Source organism: Myotis nattereri (assembly GCF_964212035.1).
Source record: "Myotis nattereri genome assembly, chromosome: Y".
NCBI lineage: Eukaryota > Metazoa > Chordata > Mammalia > Chiroptera > Vespertilionidae > Myotis > Myotis nattereri.
In genome coordinates this window covers 36,239,068-36,260,111 of record NC_138094.1, presented here as the reverse complement: position 1 = coordinate 36,260,111, position 21,044 = coordinate 36,239,068, and the positions used below count along the sequence as shown (strand labels likewise).

General features: G+C 45.5%; 1 protein-coding gene across 1 annotated transcript in view; it reads right to left on the bottom strand.

The window, feature by feature from the left end:
* Nucleotides 1–18,354: 18,354 nt before the first annotated feature.
* The window catches only part of LOC308512437 (centriole and centriolar satellite protein OFD1-like), a gene marked incomplete at both ends in the record, with an annotated part of 61,116 nt that continues 58,426 nt past the window's right edge, over nucleotides 18,355–21,044 (bottom strand). Inside the window, 1 exon segment of the mRNA XM_081082189.1 lies at nucleotides 18,355–18,420. Coding sequence (XP_080938315.1) covers nucleotides 18,355–18,420 — 66 coding nt within the window.

Below are 21,044 nucleotides of genomic sequence, written 5' to 3'. Positions count from 1 at the left end.
AGAGGGTCCCTCTTGGCACAAGGGTAAGAGAGGCCAATACAGGACAAAGGAGAGTCCAGGAACAGGGCTTTCTCAGCCCAGGATGTCAGGCTCTTGGCACAAGGCAACTCCATGTATGGGACATATACCAAACACCCCTAGTCACGGCGTAAAAGAGAGGTGCCCTTCCTGGAACAGTAGGGTAGGGAGATTCTAGAAAAGGCTGTGTTCAGGAAAGAAGGAGAAAGGCCAAAGAACCATCAAACAAGTAGTTAGGTTTTAAAAGAAGGAAAAAAGGAAAGGAGATGTGGGGCAAAGCTGGGACATGTGGAAAGACAAAAAGGAGGCACATGTGATCCTCCCAACGGACAGATTGTTCCAGCTCAGGGATGCACATCTGCTGCAGACGGGCACTGGTCAGGTGTGCTATGGTGAGGCAGAGATGGAGGGCGGTGAGACATAAGGTTGGACTAGACGGTCTGGAATCCACACAGGTGAGTCTGCGTCCTGTGGAAATATATAAGCATATCCTCTCCCCCAGGTTAAAAGTACATCAGGTCCCTTCCAGGTTCCTGTAAGCAAGTCTCTCCATTTGACGAGGGCTTTAGGTTTAGTTAAATCAGGGTTCCAATGCCTGTACATCGGGGAATTTCCCTCAGAATCTACATTTAGTATATTAATTACAAATAGAGTATGTTGTAGAACATGATGAGGAGAGGAATATTTAAACTCATTTTCTTGTAATATTTTGTAACAGGAGTAAATCAAACACCGCTGGGGCTATATAATAGAACTCCCATTTGAGATAAGATATCTCTTCCCCATAATGTAAACGGGATAGTCGTAATTACATAGGGACAGAATGTTCCTGAATGTTGATCTTCATCAGCCCAAGTTAAAATCTGAGAACTCTTTTTTACATTAGATGCCTTGCCTAGGCCTACTAGGGAAGTGGAGGTGGTGTGCGTGGGCCATGAAGAGGGCCAATCCTTCCCTGCTATGCAGGACTCATCTGCTCCTGTATCCAATAGACCTTCAATTGGTTTTCCCTGAATTTGTAAAATTTTTGTAGGTCTAGTAGCATGGATTTCTTGTATCCAAAATGCTGCATCACTAGATCCAAAGCCTCTGGCCCCTCTAGCTTTCTGGGTAACAGCTGTCCCTATTTTATGTATTGGTAACAGGAGTAATTGGGCAATTCTCTGGTTGGGCTGAATCTGTATAGCTGTGGTGGGTGGGGAAAGTAAAATCTGTATTTCTCCTGTGTAGTCTGCATCAACAACTCCTGGGATGACTAAGATCCCCTGTAACGAGGTGGAGCTCCGTCCTAATATTAAACCTACAGTTCCCTCAGGCAGCGGCCCAGACACTCCTGTAGGAATGGCTGCTACTGGTGAGTCTGGGGTTAGTATTGCATGGGTGGTTGAGTGCAGGTCCAATCCTGCACTGCCTGGGGTTGCCCTGAAGAGGTCACTGACTGATCGAAATTTGCAGAGGAGTTGAAGGTTGATGCCCCTTTTATTGCAGGGGCCTGGGGCTGGCCCCTTCTCAAGTTTCCCAATTGAGGTGATGGGATATAACCTCCTTGGGAGCTATTTGTAGAGTTTAAAGGCCGACCATTTTTTTTTAAAATATATTTTATTGATTTTTTTACAGAGAGGAAGGGAGAGAGATAGAGAGTTAGAAACATCGATGAGAGAGAAACATCGATCAGCTGCCTCCTGCACATCTCCCACTGGGGATGTGCTCGCAACCCAGGTACATGCCCTCGACTGGAATCGAACCTGGGACCTTTCAGTCCGCAGGCCGACGCTCTGTCCACTGAGCCAAACCGGTTTCGGCTGGCCAACCATTTTTATGGTATTTTGATCTACATTCCTTTGCCCAATGGAATCCTTTCTGACATCGGGGACAAACGGTTTTTGGAGGATTCATATTATTCCCTAATGTATTTCCAGGCTGTCGAGGAGCTTGCCATCTGGCCTGAGTATTATTATTTTTATTTGGGCATTCTCTGCTAAAGTGCCCAGATAAGCCACAAGAGTAGCAGTTCATATTTCTTTTATTACCTGTAGTATTGCTGGCTTGTCCTATACCCTGTACATATTGAGGGTATGTCTCCCCTTTGAGAGCTGCAGCTATAGCTACACCCTGTATAAATGCTGGACTTACATCAGCACACTGTTTTATAAAATCATTTATAGTTCCTGTTCTGCGAATCAGCCTTAATAAAGCCTGACAGGTATTATTAGCATTTTCAAAAGCCACTTGTTTGATTAGGATATCGGCTGCCTCTTTGTTATTGATTACTCTCTTGACTGCCTGTATGAGGTGAGAAAGGAAATCCTGATATGGTTCCTCGACCTTCTGTTTAACCTCTGTAAGGGTGGTTGTTTTTCCTGCTGTATAAGGTAGGGATTTCCAGGCATTTCCTGCACAACTGGTTACTTTGGTAAGTGCCCCTGTGGGCATATTCATTCGCTCCTGAGCCATGTTAAAATCACCTTCTCCTAATATCATGTCTAGGGTTATTCTTTTTTTTTTTTTTTTTTTTTTTTGCTAGTGGCTACAGCTTTCTTAGAAAGATCATCATATTCAGTTTTCCATAATAAGTAATCGCCTCCTGAGACACAGGCTTTACAAACCTGTGACCAATCATAAGGAGTCATCCATTTACTGGCTAGGGTTTCTACCAAGGTTTGTGTGTAAGGAGCTAGAGGTCCATATTCAGAGCAGGCCAATTTTAATTCTTTAAGTACTTTGTAAGGTATAGGCTCCCAGGTGGGGTTTCCGTCCCCACCAGACTCATTCTCATATGCAACTGGGAAGCAGAGTGAGAATTCAAGATCTCCATTAGCTTCAGCTTCTCTTATCGCCCTTTGAAATTTAGACATGGAGCTCTTAGGAGCCACAGTCTTCCTTTCTAATTTGGGGAGCCTGTTTTGAATGGGATGGCCTCTCTCCTCTCTACTGACTGGAAAGGACCAATGGTCATGTTTATGATATTTATTCTCCTCCCGATCAGTAGGCATAGCTAAATTGCTTTTAGATTGAGCTGAAGACAATGATGATGTGTCCTCTCTGGGTGGAGGCGAGGGACTATTTAAAATTTGAGAAAGTTCAACCGTTTTTGCCTCTGGTGCCAAGGTGTCACAGATTGAATTCCAGAGGGAAAAGACATTTGGCAGGACTTTCTCAGATCCATGGTAGCTGTAATAGTTCTTTCATTGCTTTCCTGCTTTAGTCCAAGTTTCTAAATTAACAGTTCCATCCTCAGGAAGCCATTGACATACGTCTTCTATAAAACTTTCTGTCTGACTGGGAGTAACCTTAACTCCTCTGCTAGCAAGCATATGCGTTAAAAGATTAATACAGAGTCTTTTTTCTTTAGACTCAGTATGACCCATCCTGTCAATCTAAGTTCTGTACTAAGTACCCACTTACCCTACTTATCCTCTGGGGGGTGGGGGGTCTGCAGCACCCTAAGGTGCAGTCCTATCCGTCCCAAGTATAGGGGGAATTACCTAAGGGTTCCTGTTCGGGCGCCAGATGCCGGGGTCCAACCCCAGCAGGTCCAGGGGTTCCCAAAGGCATAGACGGAGTCGGCGAAGACGGAGTCGGCGAAGACGGAAGGACACAGCGACGGTGTTCAGTTGATCAGCAGCCTAGCCATGATCTCCAGCCAGGATCTCCAGCCAGGATCTCCAGCCAACTTCTGGTCTGGATCTCCAGAGAGGTTCTGCTGTTTATTGTCTTGTTACATCCGTATTTATACCAGTTGATTTTAATCCTGCCAATTTCTATTACAAAGGTTAGGGTGTTTCTTATCTCCATTCCAGGGAGTAAAGATTATGTAGCTTAAGCATGATTGTTTGTAGTTAAAGTGATTAACTACCCGCCTGGCACTTAGTTAAGGAGTTTCATCCCCTCCCTAACTTCAGGGAAAAATCCCTACCTGGGGAAACAACCTGTCTTGGAGAGGTGACCTTGGTTAAAACACACAGCGCTAAGGGGAGCAAACATATTAAGAACAGTATGCTATGTACGCCAGGTCCCTTGAAACATATGCTGTGCAGATGTTTCTATCCTGCAGCGACTGTGTCAAGCAGCAAGGATGGACCGGCTTCTGGCAAAGTTCCTCAGAGGTTTCTAGAAGATTCTTGAGTCATCTTATAACTGTGGTTTTGAACTCTATATCTAGTAGTTTGTTTTCTTCCATTTCTTTCATGTGTGACATGTTTCCTTGTCTCCACATTTTGGCTGCTTTCCTGTGTTTGTTTCTATGTATTAGGTTGCTGCTAAGTCTCCTTGAGTTAGTAGAGTGGCCTTGTGTAGTAGGTGTCCTATAGGGCCCAGTGGCTCAGCCTACCCAATCACCTGATATGGACATCCTTTGTATGCTGTGCGCACAGTTTTGTTGCAGTTAAGCCTTAATTGCTGTTGGTGTTATTTAGAGGAATTGACCTCCAGGCCAATTGGCTGTAGGGACCAGCTGTGACTAGAGTGGGAGAGCTGGTGTGCAGGAGACACCCTTATGGAGCAGGACTTGCTTTAGTGGGACTTTGGTGCTCACTGAGTCTGCCCCTTGAGTGTATCTCTTATGGATGTGAAACGTTGTAATCTGGTATGGTCTCACACTGACTACTGGGTACACTGGTTCTTGGGTCTCCAGGGCGGTGCAAAGACAGCCTCTGCCTGGAGCCATCCAGCAGGAGCTACAGAGACATATGCAGATTCCTCCTCTTTGAATCAGGTTTGGAAGTGTCCAGAGGAGGCCCAGCTGTGAAGCAAGGCAGGCTGGTTCTGATGCCAGTTTTGATGCCTTTTATTTATAAGTTTGGGACTCCCTGACCCAGCTGCAGCTTGTTTGACAGGTTTTAGCCTGAGAAAGAACAGGCCATTCATATGCAAAAGCTGCTGCACAGAGCTTGGGTGGTGTTATAAATTGGGTGGGGTGGGGTCTTAGGTATTCACCTTGGTGGAGCAAAGAGAAATGGCTGCCAGTCAGCTCTGCACCAGGGAGGTCTCAGCTTGGGAACAATGACCACTGAGAGCTCCTCCATCTGGAAGAAAGCCACCTCCGAGTTCCTGCCCTGCTGCTAAACAGTCCCATTTCTCTCCGTATATGTCTGGGACCACGACAGCCTCATCCAGCAGAGGAGCTCAGAGCTTATAAATGCAGTTTGTGGTGTCAGCCTTTTAAGAGGAGCAGCTAGGTCTCCAGCAACCTGTATGTTACTCAGCCCCAATCCACACTGGTTTTTGCAGCCCATATTTCTTACTTCCTGTAGGGACCTCTTTCCCCAGCTCTGGAACCCTGAGCTGGGTGTCTGATATGGGGCTGGGACCTCTTGCTCCTTCAGGTGGCCTCTGCAGAGGCAATCTCCCTCCTGATTAACAAAGTGGCACACCTAGGTGCCAGACCAGCCCGTTCCATGCCTCTGAACCTCCTATCAGTCTCAATGCACTTTCTTCTTTACCTCTCTAGTTGTAGTATTTCCACTCAGCCAGTTTTCTCATGGTCTGGAGGATGGTTGTTCTGTATTTTAGCTGTAATTTTGATTTGGTTGTGGGAGGCAGCAAGTACAGGCATTTACCTAACCTGCCATCTTGATTCTCCTCTTGCTGAGGATATTAGCATCCGTGTTCATTAGGGTTATTGTCCTATAATTCTCTTTTTTTGTAGTTTCTGGTTTTGGAATTGATATAATGCTGGCTTTGTAAAAAGAGCTTAGAAGTGTTCCTTCTTCTTGAATTTTTTTGAATAGTTTGAGGAGGATATGTGTTTGTTCTTTGCACATTTGGGAAAATTCTTCTGTAAATCCATCTGGCCTAGGACTTTTGTTTGCTGGAAGTGTTTTTATTATTATTACTGCTTCTATTTCATCAATAGTTATTGGCCTACTCAGCTTTTCTGGCTCTTCTTGATTGAATTTTATAAGACTGTATGTTTCTAGGGATTTGTCCATTTTGTTGGCATATAATTGTTCGTAGTATTTGTTTACCATTCATTGTATATCTGTGGTGTCTGTTATTATACCACCACTTTCATTTCTGATTTTATTTATTTGGATCCTCTCTCTTTGATTCTTGATGAGTTTGACTAAGGATTTTCATCAACTTTGTTTATCTTGTAAAAAAAAAAAACACCAACCACCCAGCTCTTATATTCATTAATCTTTTGTACTGTTTTTTTTTTTTTATTCTCTACATAATTTAGTTCCATTCTGGTCTTTATTATTTCCTTCCTTCTACTTCCACTGGGCTTTTCTTTTTCAAATATATTTTATTGATATTTTACAGAGAGGAAGAGAGAGGGATAGAGAGTTAGAAACATTGTTGAGAGAGAAACATCAGTCAGCTGCCTCCTGCACACCTCAAACTGGGGATGTGCCTGCAACCAAAGTACATGCCCTTGACAGGATTCAAACCTGGAACCCTTCAGTCTGCAGGCCGACACTCTATCCACTGAGCCAAACCGGTCAGGGCACTGGGTTTTCTTGCTGTTCTCTTTCTAATTATGTATTGCGGGTTAAAGAGTTTATTAGTGTTTTTTCTTGTTTCTTGAGGTAGGCCTATAGCATCTATCTTTTTGTGTTTTTTAGTTTTCATGTTGTGATTAATGTCAAGTTTCATAGCATTACGGTCAGAGAAGATGCTTGATATGCTTCAATCTTCTTAAATTTATTGAGGCTTATTTTGTGTCCTAACATGTGTCTGACCTATAAAATATTTCAAGTGCACTTGAAAATAATGTATATTGTACTGCTTTGGGTGAAATTTTCTGAAGATATCAATTAAATCCATCTGATCTGGTGTGTCATTTAAAGCCACCATATCCTTACTGATTTTCTGATTGGAATATCTATCCATTGATATCTATGAGGTGTTTAAATCCCCTACTGTGACTGTATTGCTGGTAACCTCCTGCCTTATGTCCATCAAGATTTGCTTTACATATTTTAGTGCTCCTATGTTTGGTACATAAATATTTACAAGGATTATATCCTCTTGTTGGATTGTTATTGTTATCATTTTATAGTGTTTTAGTTGTATTAACTATAACTTTTGCTTTAAAATATATTTTATCAGATATAAGTTTTGCCACCCAGCAATTTTTTCTATTTGTGTGAAATATCTTAATTTTTTTTTTTTGCTTTTAGTGTATGTATCTTTTGTAGACAACATATGTATACTTTTTCTGTTCTTATCTATTCAGCTGTCTTATGTCTTATGTTTGAAACTTTTAAGCTATTTACATTTAAAGTAAATATTATGTTTCATATATATTGCCATTTTAGTCTTTTAACTATGTTCCTTTGTTTATCTTCTTTACCTCTTCCTCTTCCCTTTCTCCCCTCCTTCTTAATGCAGCCCCTTTAACATTTCTTGTAATACTTAGTGGTAACAAACTCCTTTTGATTTTCCTTGCCTGGGAAGCTCTTTTTCCTTTAATCCTATCTAATAAAAGAGAAACATGCAAATTAACCATCACTCCATTCCACCCACAAGCCACGCCTAGCAGCCAATCAAGAGCAAGTATGCAAATTAACCCAACCAAGATGGTGGCAGCCATGGAGCTGGAAAGAGCAGGAGGCTTGGGTTACCCCTGGTGATGGAGGAAGCCAAACTTCTGGCCTGCCCTGACAGTCCCTGGCCTCCCTCAAGGCTACAAAGTTTCAATTATAGAAGATAAATAAATCCCAGATACCTGCTTCCAGCCGGCAAGAAGGGGCTAGGAGCTTGGGTCACTGGGGCCATGGCCATCCTGCAAAGAGCCATCAGGCCCTCACCCAGGCTGGCCAGGCACCCCAGTGAGGACGCCCACCCTGAAGGGGATGTGGCCAGCTTTAAAAAAGCCTTCAGCCCCTCACCCAGGCTGGCCACACTCCCCCAGCAGGGATCCTCACTCCATGAGGGCATGACCGGCCTGCAAACCACCACAGGCCACTTACCTAGGCTGCCCCATGCATGAAGAAAACCCCTACCCTGATCCAGGGCACCCTTCAGGGCAAACCAGAAGGCCCCCACCCATGCACCAGGGCTCTAGCTAATCTAATAAAAGAGAAACATGCAAATTGACTGTACCTCTGCTACACCCACAAGCCACGCCCATCAGCCAATCAGGAGCAAATATGCAAATTAACCCGACTCAGATGGCAGCGGCCACGGAGCTGGGGCAAGCAGGTGACTTGGGTTGGCCCCGGCAATGGAGGAAGCCAAGCTTCCAGCCTGCCCTGCCGGCCCTGAGCTCTGCTCAAGCCTACAAAGTTTCCATTCTAGAAGATAAATAAATCCCAGATACCTGCTTCCAGCCATGGCCGTGGCCAGCCTGGAAACAGCCATCAGTCCCTCACCCAGGCTGGCCAAACCCCCATGGGGTGAAGGTCCCCACTGGGGGGCTTGACTAGCCTGCAAACAGCCATCAGCCCCTCACCCAGGCTGCCCAGGCATCCCAGTGGGGACCCCCACCCTGAAGGGGGTGTGGCTAGCCTAAAAACAGCTCTCAGCCCCTGACCCAGGCTGGCAGGCATCCCATAGGGACCCCCACCCTGACCTAGGACACCCTTTAGAGCAAACCAGACAACCCCTACCCATGCACCAGGCCTCTATCCTATATAATAAAGGGGTAATATGCAAATTGACCCTAACAGCAGAATGACTGGGAATGACTGGTCACTATGACACACACTGACCACCAGGAGGCAGATGCTCAATGCAGGAGCTGTCCCCTGGTGGTCAGTGCACTCCCACAGGGGGAGCTCTGTTCAGCCACAAGCCAGGCTGATGGCTGCCAGTACAGCGGTGGTGGTGGGAGCCTCTCCCACCTCTTCAACAGCGGTAAGGATGTCCAACTGCAGTTTAGGCCTGCTCCCTACTGGCAAATGGACATCCCCTTAGGGCTCCCGGGTTGCCAGCGGGATGTCTGACTGCCAGCTTAGGCCTGATCCTCTGGGGATTGGGCCTAAGCCAGCAGGTGGACATCCCCCAAGGGGTTCCAGACTACAAGAGGGCACAGGCCAGGCTGAGGGACCTCCCCCCACAAGGTCACAAGTTTTTGTCACCGGGCCTCTAGTCTATACTAATAAAAGGGTACTATGCTAATTAGACTGGGAGACCTTCCAGGAGACCTCTGGACATTCTTCCGGACAAAGCCATGGTGGCAAGGCTGAGGTAGAGGTGGTTAGAGGCCAAGAGGGGAGGGCATTTGTGGGTGATCAGGCTGGTGGGGGGCAGGGCTATTGGGAGTAACAGACCAGCAGGGGGACCAGTTGTGGCAAGCAGGCCATCAGTGGGGGTCAGTTGGAGGTGATCAGGACAGTGCGGGGGGAGGGGGAATGCAGTTTGGAGTGAGCAGACCAGCAGGGGCACAGTTGGGGGCAAGCATGCTAGTGGGGAGGGAAGTTGGGGACAAGCAGGCCCGCAGAGGGGGAAGTTGAGAGCGAGCAGGCTGGCAGGGCAGGAAGTTGGGGGCAAGCACACTGGCACAGAGGGTAGTTGGGGGTGACTAGGCTGGCAGAGGGGGCAGTTGGGGGCAATCAGGCAGGCAGGCAGGTGAGCAGTTAGGGGTCAGCAGTCCTGGATTGTGAGAAGGATGTCCGACTGCCATTTTAGGCCCAATCCCTTCGAGCGGTCCCAGATTGGAGAGGGTGCAGCCTGGGGTGAGGAACAACCCCTACTCATTGCACGAATTTCGTGCACCAGGCCACTAGTTTTAAATAATTGCATTTCTTGATAATGTAGCCTTGTTTGTAGGTCCTTTATCTTCATCTCTTTGACTATTTCATGCCAATCCCATCTGACCTGGTGTTTCAGCTGATAGTCCTACGGGACCCTCCTTTTAGGTAACTATCTTTATCTTGGAGCTTTTAAGATATTCTATTTGTCCTTAACCTTTGCAGTTTTAATTACTATATGTCTTGGTGTGGGCTTCTTTAGTTCCTCTTGTTTGGGACTATGCTTCATGACTGTGCTGTTTTTCTTCACCAGGCTAGTATAGTTTTTGTTCATTATTTCTGAAAATAGGTTCTCATTCCCTTACTCAATCCCTTCTCTTTCTGGTTCCCCTGTGATGCAGATGTTGGTACATTCTATATTGTCCCTAAGTTCCCTTGAATTATCCTCTTCCTCCTTCTCTCTCTCTCTCTCTCTCTCTCTCTCTCTCTCTCTCTCTCTCTCCCTCCCTCCCTCCCTCCCTCCCTCCCTTCCTCTCTGTGTTAATCCTCACCTAATAGTATTCTTCCCATTGCTTTTCAGAGCATGGAAAAGAGAGAGATCAATGTCAGACATATCAACTGATTGCTCCTGCATGCATTCTAAACAGGGGCAGGGACAAACCCTCAACCGAGGCCCATGTCCTCAACCAGGAACATGGTGTGCAGGTTGATGCTCTAACCAATGAGATAACCAGCCAGGGCTAATTATCATTTTTTCTGTTCATCTGATTGTGTTTTTTTATACCCCATCTTCCAAATTGGTGAATCAAACCTATGCTTCATTTAACCTACCATTTATTCCTTTCAGTGTATTCCTCATTTCAAATATCATACTAGTATTCTTTTTTTTTTAATGAGCAGTTAAAAGTGAGGTATTTTTAAATGTATTTTCAGGAGAGAGAAATGTCAGTGTGAAAGAAAAATAATTGATTTCCTTCAAATGTACCGACTGGAGATTGAACCCACTTTTAGTTTATGAGACAATATTCCAACTAATTTAGCCACTGGCCAGGTTCAGATATTGTATCCTTTATTTCTGACTGGTTATTTCTTATGGTTTCTATATTCTCTTTCATGTGGTTGTAGTTTTCATTAAGTACCTTGTGGTTCTAAGTTCTTTGAGCATCCTTATAACCTTTTCCTGAACTGTCAGATAAGTTGTTTGCCTCAATATTACTTAGCTCTTTGATTACATGGATCACTACCAAATAAATGCCCCTTGAATAAATCAGATAAAGATTTGAAGTAAAATAAAGACCACCCATTTATTTTCTGTGATAAAGGACTTTTATGGGCGGGCCTGTTTTTCCCCCAACACAGTCTTTCCTTGCAGAGCCCACAAAATTGGTAACTGTAAATTCTTTTTGAGTAGTAGCTGATTTATCAAAGCCAGTTCTCAAATTACATGTAAGATTTTTATGGGAAGAAAAACTGTTCCTGGATCTGAAAGTGTTAAATATGTTGAAATATAAGGAACTTGAAATGTAGATTTTGTAGGAAAGATGAGGGAAATAAATGTGAAAAAGTGTTGCCACATCAACTGTAAAAATTCCCAATCAGAATTTTTACTTTTTTGGAATGAAATAGTTATAAAATGAAAAATGTATTTTTACTACTAGAAATTAGTTAACACAGACTGCATGCTTTGCTTGTAATTTTTAAGGTTGATTTTGAAATTCACTTAATTATTTTATGTTAATTATGTAGTTATTATTTACCCAAAATAAACATTGTTTACATTTTTTAGGTCTTTCGTGTAATTGATTTTTATTGTGTAAAAGACCTTTCATAGGAAAGATATTTGCTCTACAGTTACTTGAAAATAACCACAATGTTTCTTAATTTCTGCATTAGTTTATGAAATTACTCTATGGTAAAAGCACCCTCTTGTTTTATATTTGCCTTTTCTTAATAACTTTGGCCATTTTTCCAAGTGCATTATATCTGTATAACTTTTCTTCTGCCTTTTAATATTGACTCTACTAGAACATGCTTTCAGTATCTGATGCCTCTGATTGCAGAATGAGTATTGAACTTGGGTGGAGCAGCAGAGCCTAATCCCAGGTCCCTGCCACAGCCCACTTGGGCGGAGCCAAGACTGACAGGCAGAGCTGCGGGGACTCTGGGGCCCATCACAGGAGGAGATATATAGGTCAGAGCCTCCCCACTAGTTCAGTTCTGGCTTTGAATCTGGAATTACTTGGACTAGCAGATCTGTGAAATAAAGGTTAAACTTTCCTCCCTCAGAGTGTTAACTGATTGTTCTCCCATGATTTCTGCCACATTTTTGCTGTACAGAAGATTTTTGCTCTTAGGTAGTCTCATTTGTCTCTTTTTCCTTTGTTTCTCTTTCCTTGGAGACAAATAAGAAAATATATTGCTTCAAGAGATGTCTGAAATTTTACTACTTGTAATCTTTTAAGATTTTTATTATTTTACAACTTATATTTGTCTTTAATCCATTTTGAGTTTATTCTTGTGATTGGCTTAAGATGGTGGTCTATTTTCATTTTTTTTTTTTGCATGTATCTGTCCAGTTTTCCCAATATTTACTGAAGAGACTGTCTTTACTCCCTTCTATGCTCTTGCCCCCTTTGTCAAATATTTATTGGCTATAAAGGCGTGGATTGAATTCTGGGCTCTCTATTCTATTCCACTGATCTATGCCTGTTTTTGTGCCAATACCAGTTTGTTGAGACACAACAATGGCTATATATGACAAATCCACAACTAACATCATACTCAACAGTGAAAAGCCGGAAGCTTTTCCTCTAAAATCAGAAGGATGTGTACTCTTGTAACTTTTATGCAACACAGGATGAAAGACCCAGCCAAAACAATTAGGAAATAAATAACCCACCTATCCAAATCAGAAAGAAGTAAAAGTGTCTCTATTTGAAAATGACATGGTATCATATATAGAAATCCCTAAGTACCCTACTACTGTTGGAACCAATAAGAAAAATCTGTAAACAATGAAAAACCAATATATAAAATTCAATGCACTAACAATGAAAACTCAGAAAGAAAAATTAAGAAAACTATCATTTACAACAGTATCTACACCAATAAAAGAGAAACATGCAAATTGGTGTCACTAAGCTACACCTACCAGCCAATCAAGGAGAGTATGCAAATTAACCCAACAAAGATGCCAGCAGCCATGGAGCAGGAGGCTTGAGTTGCCCCCGGTGATGGAGGAAGCCAAGCTTCCCCCCTACCCTGGCCACGCTCAAGGGAGGAAACAACACGCAGCCGCGGCCAGGAGCCTGAGAGATCAACACAGAGGGGTGCCTGCTCCAATCCTCAGCAGTGTGGCTGGGGGCAGGCCCCCAGTGGACACGAACACACACACACACACACACACACACACACACACACACACGGGGTGCCTGCTCGCCAAGCCTCCGACGCGGCTGGGGGCAGGCCCCCAGCGTACACACACACACACACACACACACACACACACACACACACACAGAGGGCCTGCTCTGAGCCTCTGCTGCCAGACTGTGGCTTAGGCCCACTCCCTGTCAGTAGGACATCCACTAGGGCTCCCGGACTATAAGAAGGGGCAGGCTGGGCTGTGGGACCCCCGACCCTCAGTGCAAGAATTTCGTGCACTGGGCCTCTAGTAAAAATAAGAAAATACTTAGGAGTATATTTAACAAAGATAAAACATCTATACATTGTAAAGTGTAAGACACTGATAAAAGAAACTATAGACACAAATACATGGAAAATATTCCATGCTCAACTGGAAGAATGCTGGTAAGATGTTCATATTACCCAAAGAGACCTAAAAAGTCAATGTAACACTTATCAAAATTACAAAGTCATTTTTTTTCATAGCAATAGAAAAAAAATCCTAAAATTTGTATAAAATCACAAAACAACAAAAATCTGAATAGCTAAAATGATGTTAAGAACATAATTGGAAGCATCACACTTCTGATTTCAAAATATGTTACAAAGATATAGTAATCAATAGTATGGTATTGGCATAAAAATATACATAGATCAATGAAACAAAATGGAGATCCTAGAAATAAATCCACGCTTATATGGTCAATTAAGTTATGACAAAGCAGCCAACAATGTACAATAAGGAAAGAAGTCTCTTCAACAAATTTTATCGGGAAAGTTGGGTAGGCACATGCAAAAGAATAAAAATTGGACCGCTATCTTACACCCTATACAGAAATCAACTCCAAATGGAATACAGACTTGAATGTAAGACCTGAAACAGTAACATTCCTAGAACAAAACATAAGCAAGCTCCTTAACAGATTTGGCAATTATTATTATTTTTTTTTTTGGGGGGGGGGGGGTTAAGACCAAAAGCAAAGCTAACAAAGCCAAAACAGATAAGTGGGACTACATCAAAGTAAGCTTCTGCACAGCAAAGAAAATCATCAACAAAATAAAAAGGCAAACTAGATAGGATGGGAGGAAGTATTCACAATTCATCTACTATTATATGATAAGAGGTTAATATCCAAAGTATATATTCTGTCCCTTTCATACAACTCAACAGCAAAACACATTAAAAACAATTAATCCAGGCACTAGGAGCTACAGCTGGCATGGACCCTGCAGGGCTGGATGGCGGTGGCGGTGGCGGCAGCCATGGTGAGGAGGACAGACCCCACTCCCAGTGGCCATTCAGGACCTTTACCTGACGGGCCCATCACTCGGGATCCAGCTGCCATTTTGCTCAAGACAGGAAGGCGTCCCAGGACTGCAGGTACTTCAGCGAGGATTCTGCTTCCATGGAGACTGGTGCAGCTATCAGCACCCGCAGCCCCCGGGCCACTTGCAGTGGGGGCCGCCGCCATTCCTAGCCGCTTGTCACCCAGCCAGGACCCCCGCTGGGGCTGACCCGCAGGGGCTCCGAGCCCACCTAGTTGCCCACAGTGGCTGTGGGTTAGGGAGGGGCTGAGGCCGAGGCTGAGGCCATCTGGGACACGGAGCCTGGCCTCGAGGGGCTGGCCAGCCGGAATGAGGAGCTTGGTGGCTGACATCACCTGATGGAGATCACGGCTACTCCCAGAAGTCTCGGCCTAAGTCAGACCCTGCCCAGGGGCTCTGGGCCCCACTTCAGAGCACGGACCTTGCGAGCGAGCAAGACAGCCGCGATGTCGTGTGTGGCATCTGCATGGACAAGGTGTGGGACAAGCCGGAGGGCAAGCGGATCTTCGGCATCCTGCCCAACTGCACACAAGCCCACTGCCTGGGCTGCCTGAGCACCTGGCGGATGAGCCGCCAGCACTTCCCGCTGAATGTCATCAAGGCCTGTCCCCAGTGCCGTGTCTATTCCAGCTACATCATCCCCCACAAATTCTGGGTGAGTGAGGGGGGCAGAGAAGGTGCAAATCATCAGGAACTTCAAGGCTCGAACCAGCCAGATCCGATGCTGGTACTTTGCGCAGGGGAATGACCGCTGCCCCTTCAAGTCTGACTGCATTTACCTGCACCAGCTCCCGGACACGGCCCCATCCTCGGCTTCTCCCTGCCCATCCTCGGCTTCTCCCTGGCCCAGATTGCACATAGCCGGCCTCCGGGAGTGAGATGGTGCTGGGCTCCGCAGTGCTGCTGGAGGACGGATGTTCCTGGATTATAACCTGGCCGTGGCCTTCTTGGGGTTAGAACTCCTGCTGGATGGCACCAGTTCTTAACGACAGGCTCCTGCAGCCAGGACCAACGTGTGAGGGGTGGGGTTGAGGGGCAGGGTGAGTTAGGGGGAAGGTCTTTCCCCTTTTGGGGTTTCTAACACGTCTGTGACAAATGTAAAACTTGTATGTTACCTATGACGTTAACGGAGCCCACTAAGTGGGATGGAATTAGCCCCCTCTCCACCTCCATGAACATGAGAAGGGTGGAGGGCTCTGGGTAAAGGGGAGGGTTCTCACTGCCTTACTAGGGACTTGGATTTTAACTTTGCCCTTTTGTAGAAGGATTCTGACAGAAAACCAATAAAATGCACCTAAGCCAAAACAAACAAAAAACAATTAATCCAAAAAATAGGCAGAATTGAAGACGTTTTTCCAATGAAAACATACAAATCGCTAACAGGTACATGAAAATGTGTTCAAAATCACTAATCAGGGAAATGCAAAATCAAAACCACAATGAGCTATAACCTCACACATTTAGGTTGGCTATCATAAAGAAGACAAATGTTGGTGATAATATGGAGAAAAGGGGAACCCTTGTGCACTCTTGGTAAGAATGTAAATTGGTCCAACCACTATGAAAAACAATATGGAGGTCCCTCAAAATATTTAAAATAGAACTACCATATGATCAGCAATTCCACCTCTGGGTATTATCAAAAGAAAATGAGAACAGAATACTGAAGACTCTGCACTCCAATGTAAGCAGATATAATGCAGCATTAATCACAATAGCCAAGATATAGAAACAACCTAAGTGCCTAGTGTCTATAAGGGATGAATGGAGAAAAATATGTGTGGGTGTGTGTAAGAGACTACTATGAACAATTACAGGCCAACAATTGAACATCCTGGATAAATTCCTAGAAACACAGCCATGAGAAGACATGGAAATCCTCGCATATGCAACAACATGGATGATTCGTATGCTAAGTGAATAAATTACAGAGACAAATGCTAAATCTCTATATGTGGAATCTTAAAAAGAACTCATATAAACAGAGACTAAAGTAAGGGTTTACCAGAGGCTGAGTAGTGGGCAAAAAGAGATGTTGGCCAAAAAGCATATGCTCCCTGTTAGGGAATGAGTAAGATTGGGAAGTCTATTATGTGTTATAGTAACTATAGTTATAATGCTATGTTGTATAATTGAATATTGATGAGAGTAGGTCTTAAATGTTCTCACCACAAATATTTGATAATTATATGACATGATGCAGGTGTCATTGAATTCCATGGTGGCAAACATTCTGCAGTAGTGTGCCAAATGAACACATTATATACCTTACCTTAAACTCACAATCTTCTGTCAATTTTATCTCAATAAAGCTGGAAGAAAAATAATGTTATCTAAGAGCTGTTGCAAGAGATGTCAAATTCTTGGTGGCAACATGAGTAAATGTTTTGCTTATGCTAATTGTGACAAAAAAAAATAGTGCTTAAATTCTTTCAATTACTTTCCAAAATATTCTTCAATAGCCCTGGCTGATGTGGCTCACTTGGTTGGAGTGCACCAAAAGGTCACAGGTTTGATTTCTTGTCAGGGCACATACCCAGGTTGCAGATTTGATCCCTGGTCAGGCACGTAGGGGAGGCAACCAAATTGATGTCTCTCTCTGTCCCCGTCTCTAAAATTAAAAAAACTAAGAAATGAAAAACATATTGTCAAGGATTAAAAATACTTCAAAGATACATTTCTTAAAGCCTAAAGAATAACACTAAAAAGCCTTATCATTTTGTTGTAGAACTCAAGGGCTAGACAAGTATTAATGGCAAAAACAATTCAGCTTAGCTTGTATTTGTAAAGGAAGATGATCCACTCCAGGATTTTCATGGAAGGACTGACCAGATAAATCCTTCCTGTGTTAGGCTGGATTTGGGTGAAGTGCATTTTCTAAAGGCCATTCTGGAAGAGCTTCTAGGGGCTGAGACATTCCCAGTCCTGGGATGTATTCCATAGAAGCAGCTCCAGCACAGCCCAGGCTAGAGGCAGCGATGCTGGTCTAGACACCTGGGTCCTGGCTGCACAACTGGATGGTCACAAGACCTTGGTCAAGTCTCTAACCTCTGTGTCCCACGTTCCCTAATCTATAAAATGCAGGCAGTCACACTTCATATGGCTGATATGAGCATTAAGTGAGTTAATACAGGTACAAGTTTAAAGAATACCTGACACACAGTAAGTGCTCAGTAACTGTTACCTTTTCTTCTCAGGGTTTGGGTTCATTCTCAAGACAAAGATGTCAGAAATAAAGCCCAGTGTACTATGCTGTTTCTGGCACCTAGAATGAAAAACCTTTGTCTTTATTTTGAGGGACAAATCAGAAGGGTGGTGCTGGGGAAGATGGCCTCTGGTTTGACAGGCAATAGCCCAACTCTGGAGAGCAAGGAACACAGAAGAAACGACCAAAATGCAGTCCGGAAATTTGACCAATAACATGATTTTCAAAGAAATATCTAACACAAAAATGAGGAAAAAAACACGTAACAGCTCATTCTAGTATAATGAAAGGTCTAAGTATGAGGAATTCTGATTATTTTTAATTTTATACACTAGAGTACCAAATTAAATGATGAAAAAGAAACCACCCTGTATTAAACAAACATTTTTTATTGAGAATTGTATTTATTACATTGTGTTACATGAGAAAAAAGCTGGGCAACACAGGTGGTTACCAGAAGTCATCTGGTTCTTCATGAGACAGCCCTGTGAAACTAAATTAGAGAAAGACAAAAATTTTAAAAATTTGTTAAATTCTTGTCAGTTCATTAGGGGACCTTTCTAATGTTCTCATTCCTTTCCTAATCAGTAGCCATATCATAACTTCAAAATGTAAAAGATTCTTTTGGCAGTCAGTAATTTTGATTAATTCAATAGTTTCTTAGAGGCAGACCTCAACATATGAACAATGCTCTTGGGCTAACAAAGTCAGCAATGTGATGAATGATTTGCATAAGAACACAATGTTGGGGAAAGCATACCTTTAATCTTTATCACTAGGGAGCAGCTTGTCCACTTGTGAGTCTTCTCTGACACTCTTTATTGAGCTCTGAAAAGAGGAGAAAGAATAATTTTGAAATTAGAGGTGTATTAATGTATTAATTTTATTAAACAACTAGGGGCCCGGTGCACGAAATTCGTGCACTGGGTGTGTGTGTGGGGGTAGTGTCCCTCAGCCCAGCCTGCCCCCTCTCACATACTGGGAGCCCTCAGGCGTTGACCCCCATCACCCTCCAATCGCAGGATCGGCCCCTTGCCCAGGACTGACGCCTCTGACAGAGGCGTCAGGCCTGGGCAGGGGACCCACATTTCCCCCCATCACTGGTTCTGCCCCCAGCCCAGGCCTGATGCCTCTGGCCCAGGCGTCAGGCCTGGGCAGGGGACCCCCAGACCCCTCCGATTGCTGGCTCTGCCCCTTGCCCAGGCCTAATGCCTCGGCCAGAGGTGTAGACTCCCATCACCCTCCGATCGCCTGATCAGCCCCTTGCCCAGGCCTGACGCCTCCGCCAGAGGTGTCAGGCTTGGACAAGGGACCCCCATCTCCCCCCGATCACTGGCTCTGACCCCCGCCCAGGCCTGAGGCCTCTGGCCCAGGAATCATGCCTGGGCAGGGGACCCCCATCTCCCTCTGATCGCTTGCTCCACCCCCCGCCCAAGCCTGACACCTCTGACCCAGGCTTCAGGCCTGGGCAAGGGGACCATCATATCCCCCCAATCCCCGGCTCTGCCCCCTACCCAGGCCTGATGCCTCTGGCCGAGGCGTCCGGCCTGGGCAGCGGGGACCCGCAGCGGCAGCAGCGCCGTGATCCCCCGCTCTGCCCCTGCCCAGGCCTAACACCTCTGGCCGAAGCATTAGGCCTGGGCAGGGGACCCCCAGCTCCCAGTGGTTGCAGGCTCCGCCCCTGCCCAGGCCTAACGCCCCTGGCCTAGCCGTCCGGCCCGGGCAGCGGGGACCCACAGTGGCAGCGGGGGGCGCCGCCATTGCGCGGGCTCCGCCCCTGCCCCTGCAGGACGCCTCTGGCTGAGGCATCCGGCTCGGGTAGCGGGGACCCGCAGCTGCAGCGGCCCCGCGATCATGGGCTCCGCTTTAGGCACAGGCAAGGGACCCCTAGCTCTCGGGACTGCCAGTTTCGACCGTGCCCAGCTCCCATCGCTGGCTCCACCCCTACTTCCTGCTATCACTGGCCAGGGTGGCAAAGGCGCCTGATTTTCAGATCATGGCTGGGGGGCAGGGCAAAGGTGGCCCCAGGGCCGCCTTTGAACTGCCCCCCACCTCTTAGCTCCCCCCTGGGTTTCCCATCACTGTCAGTGGCAGGGAGCTTCTTCCTGCTTTCCCTTTCGCCTCCCTGCATGTGCCTACATATGCAAATTAGCCGCCATCTTGTTGGCAGTTAACTGCCATCTCAGTTGGCAGTTAATTTGCATATAGCCCTGATTACCCAATGAAAAGGGTAGTGCCGTACGCCAATTACCATTTTTCTCTTTTATTAGTGTAGATTTTGATTTCTCTGAAACTCTTAAAAAAATGATTTTGAAAATATCAGAAGATCACAGACATTCCAGAAAACTGGGATCTTAACCCAGCCAAAGGAATGACATTTCAATTTTTCAATTTTATTTATTATTTTGTTAGCTTTTGTTTTTCTTTTTTGTCGTCCCCCTCCCCTTTTTTTTGTTTGTTGCTTTTATTCTTTCTTCTTTCTTTGTTTTTCTTTTTTTGTTGTTTGTTCCTTTATTTCCTACTTCTGTACACATTATTTTTTCAACCACGTGAGCAAAAGACATGTGAGCGGTGCACTCTTGTCCAGGGAGCATTAGCCCCGTGAGCAGCCTGCGTCGAGCCAAAGAGAGGCAGCCTCATGTGGCCTGCCCCTATCCAAGGAGCAGCAGCTGTGTGAGCAGCCCGCTTCCCCGTCCGAAGAGCAGCAACCACATGAGCAGTCTGACCTGTCCGAGGAGCAGCAGCTGAACAAGCATCTTGCCCTTGTCCAAGCAGCAGCAGCCGCACAAGCAGCCTGCCCAATCCAAGGAACAGCAGCTGTGTGCCCATCCGAGGAGCAGCAGTTCTGCAAGTGGCCTGGCCCCATTCGAGGAGCAGCGGCAGCCGAACCCGGTCCAAGAAACAGCAACCACATGAGCAGACCGGCCACATCTGGTGAGTGGCAGCTCTACACAGCATGCACCGGAGGAGCAGAGCCACAACAGCCTGCACCTGTCTGATGAGCAGCAGCCGATACTAGGAGCAGTAGCCCCACAAGCAGCCCACCACAGAGGAACAACAGCAGCATGCAGCCAGCCCCCAATCAAGGTTCAGCGGCCACGTGAGCAGTCCGCCCCAGGTCAAGGAGTAGCAGCTGCGTGCGTAGCCAGCCCCAACCAAGGAACAGCAGCTTCGTGATCAGCACATCCTCTGTCTCAGGAACAGATTCTGTGTGTGAAGCCTCCCCCCACCAGCCAGAGGAGCCACCACAACTGTGAACAGCACCCACCAGAGGAGCTGCTGCCAACTGAGGAGCAGCTGCTACAATAACCGGCAGAGGAGCAACCACAGCCCAAGGAGCCACTGCCACCCAAGGAGCAGTCGCTGAATGACTCAACATCTAGATATGTCGGTGAGATCAAACATGGGTACACAAAGAAACCCCCGAAAGAAAGAGAAGGAGGACTCGCCAG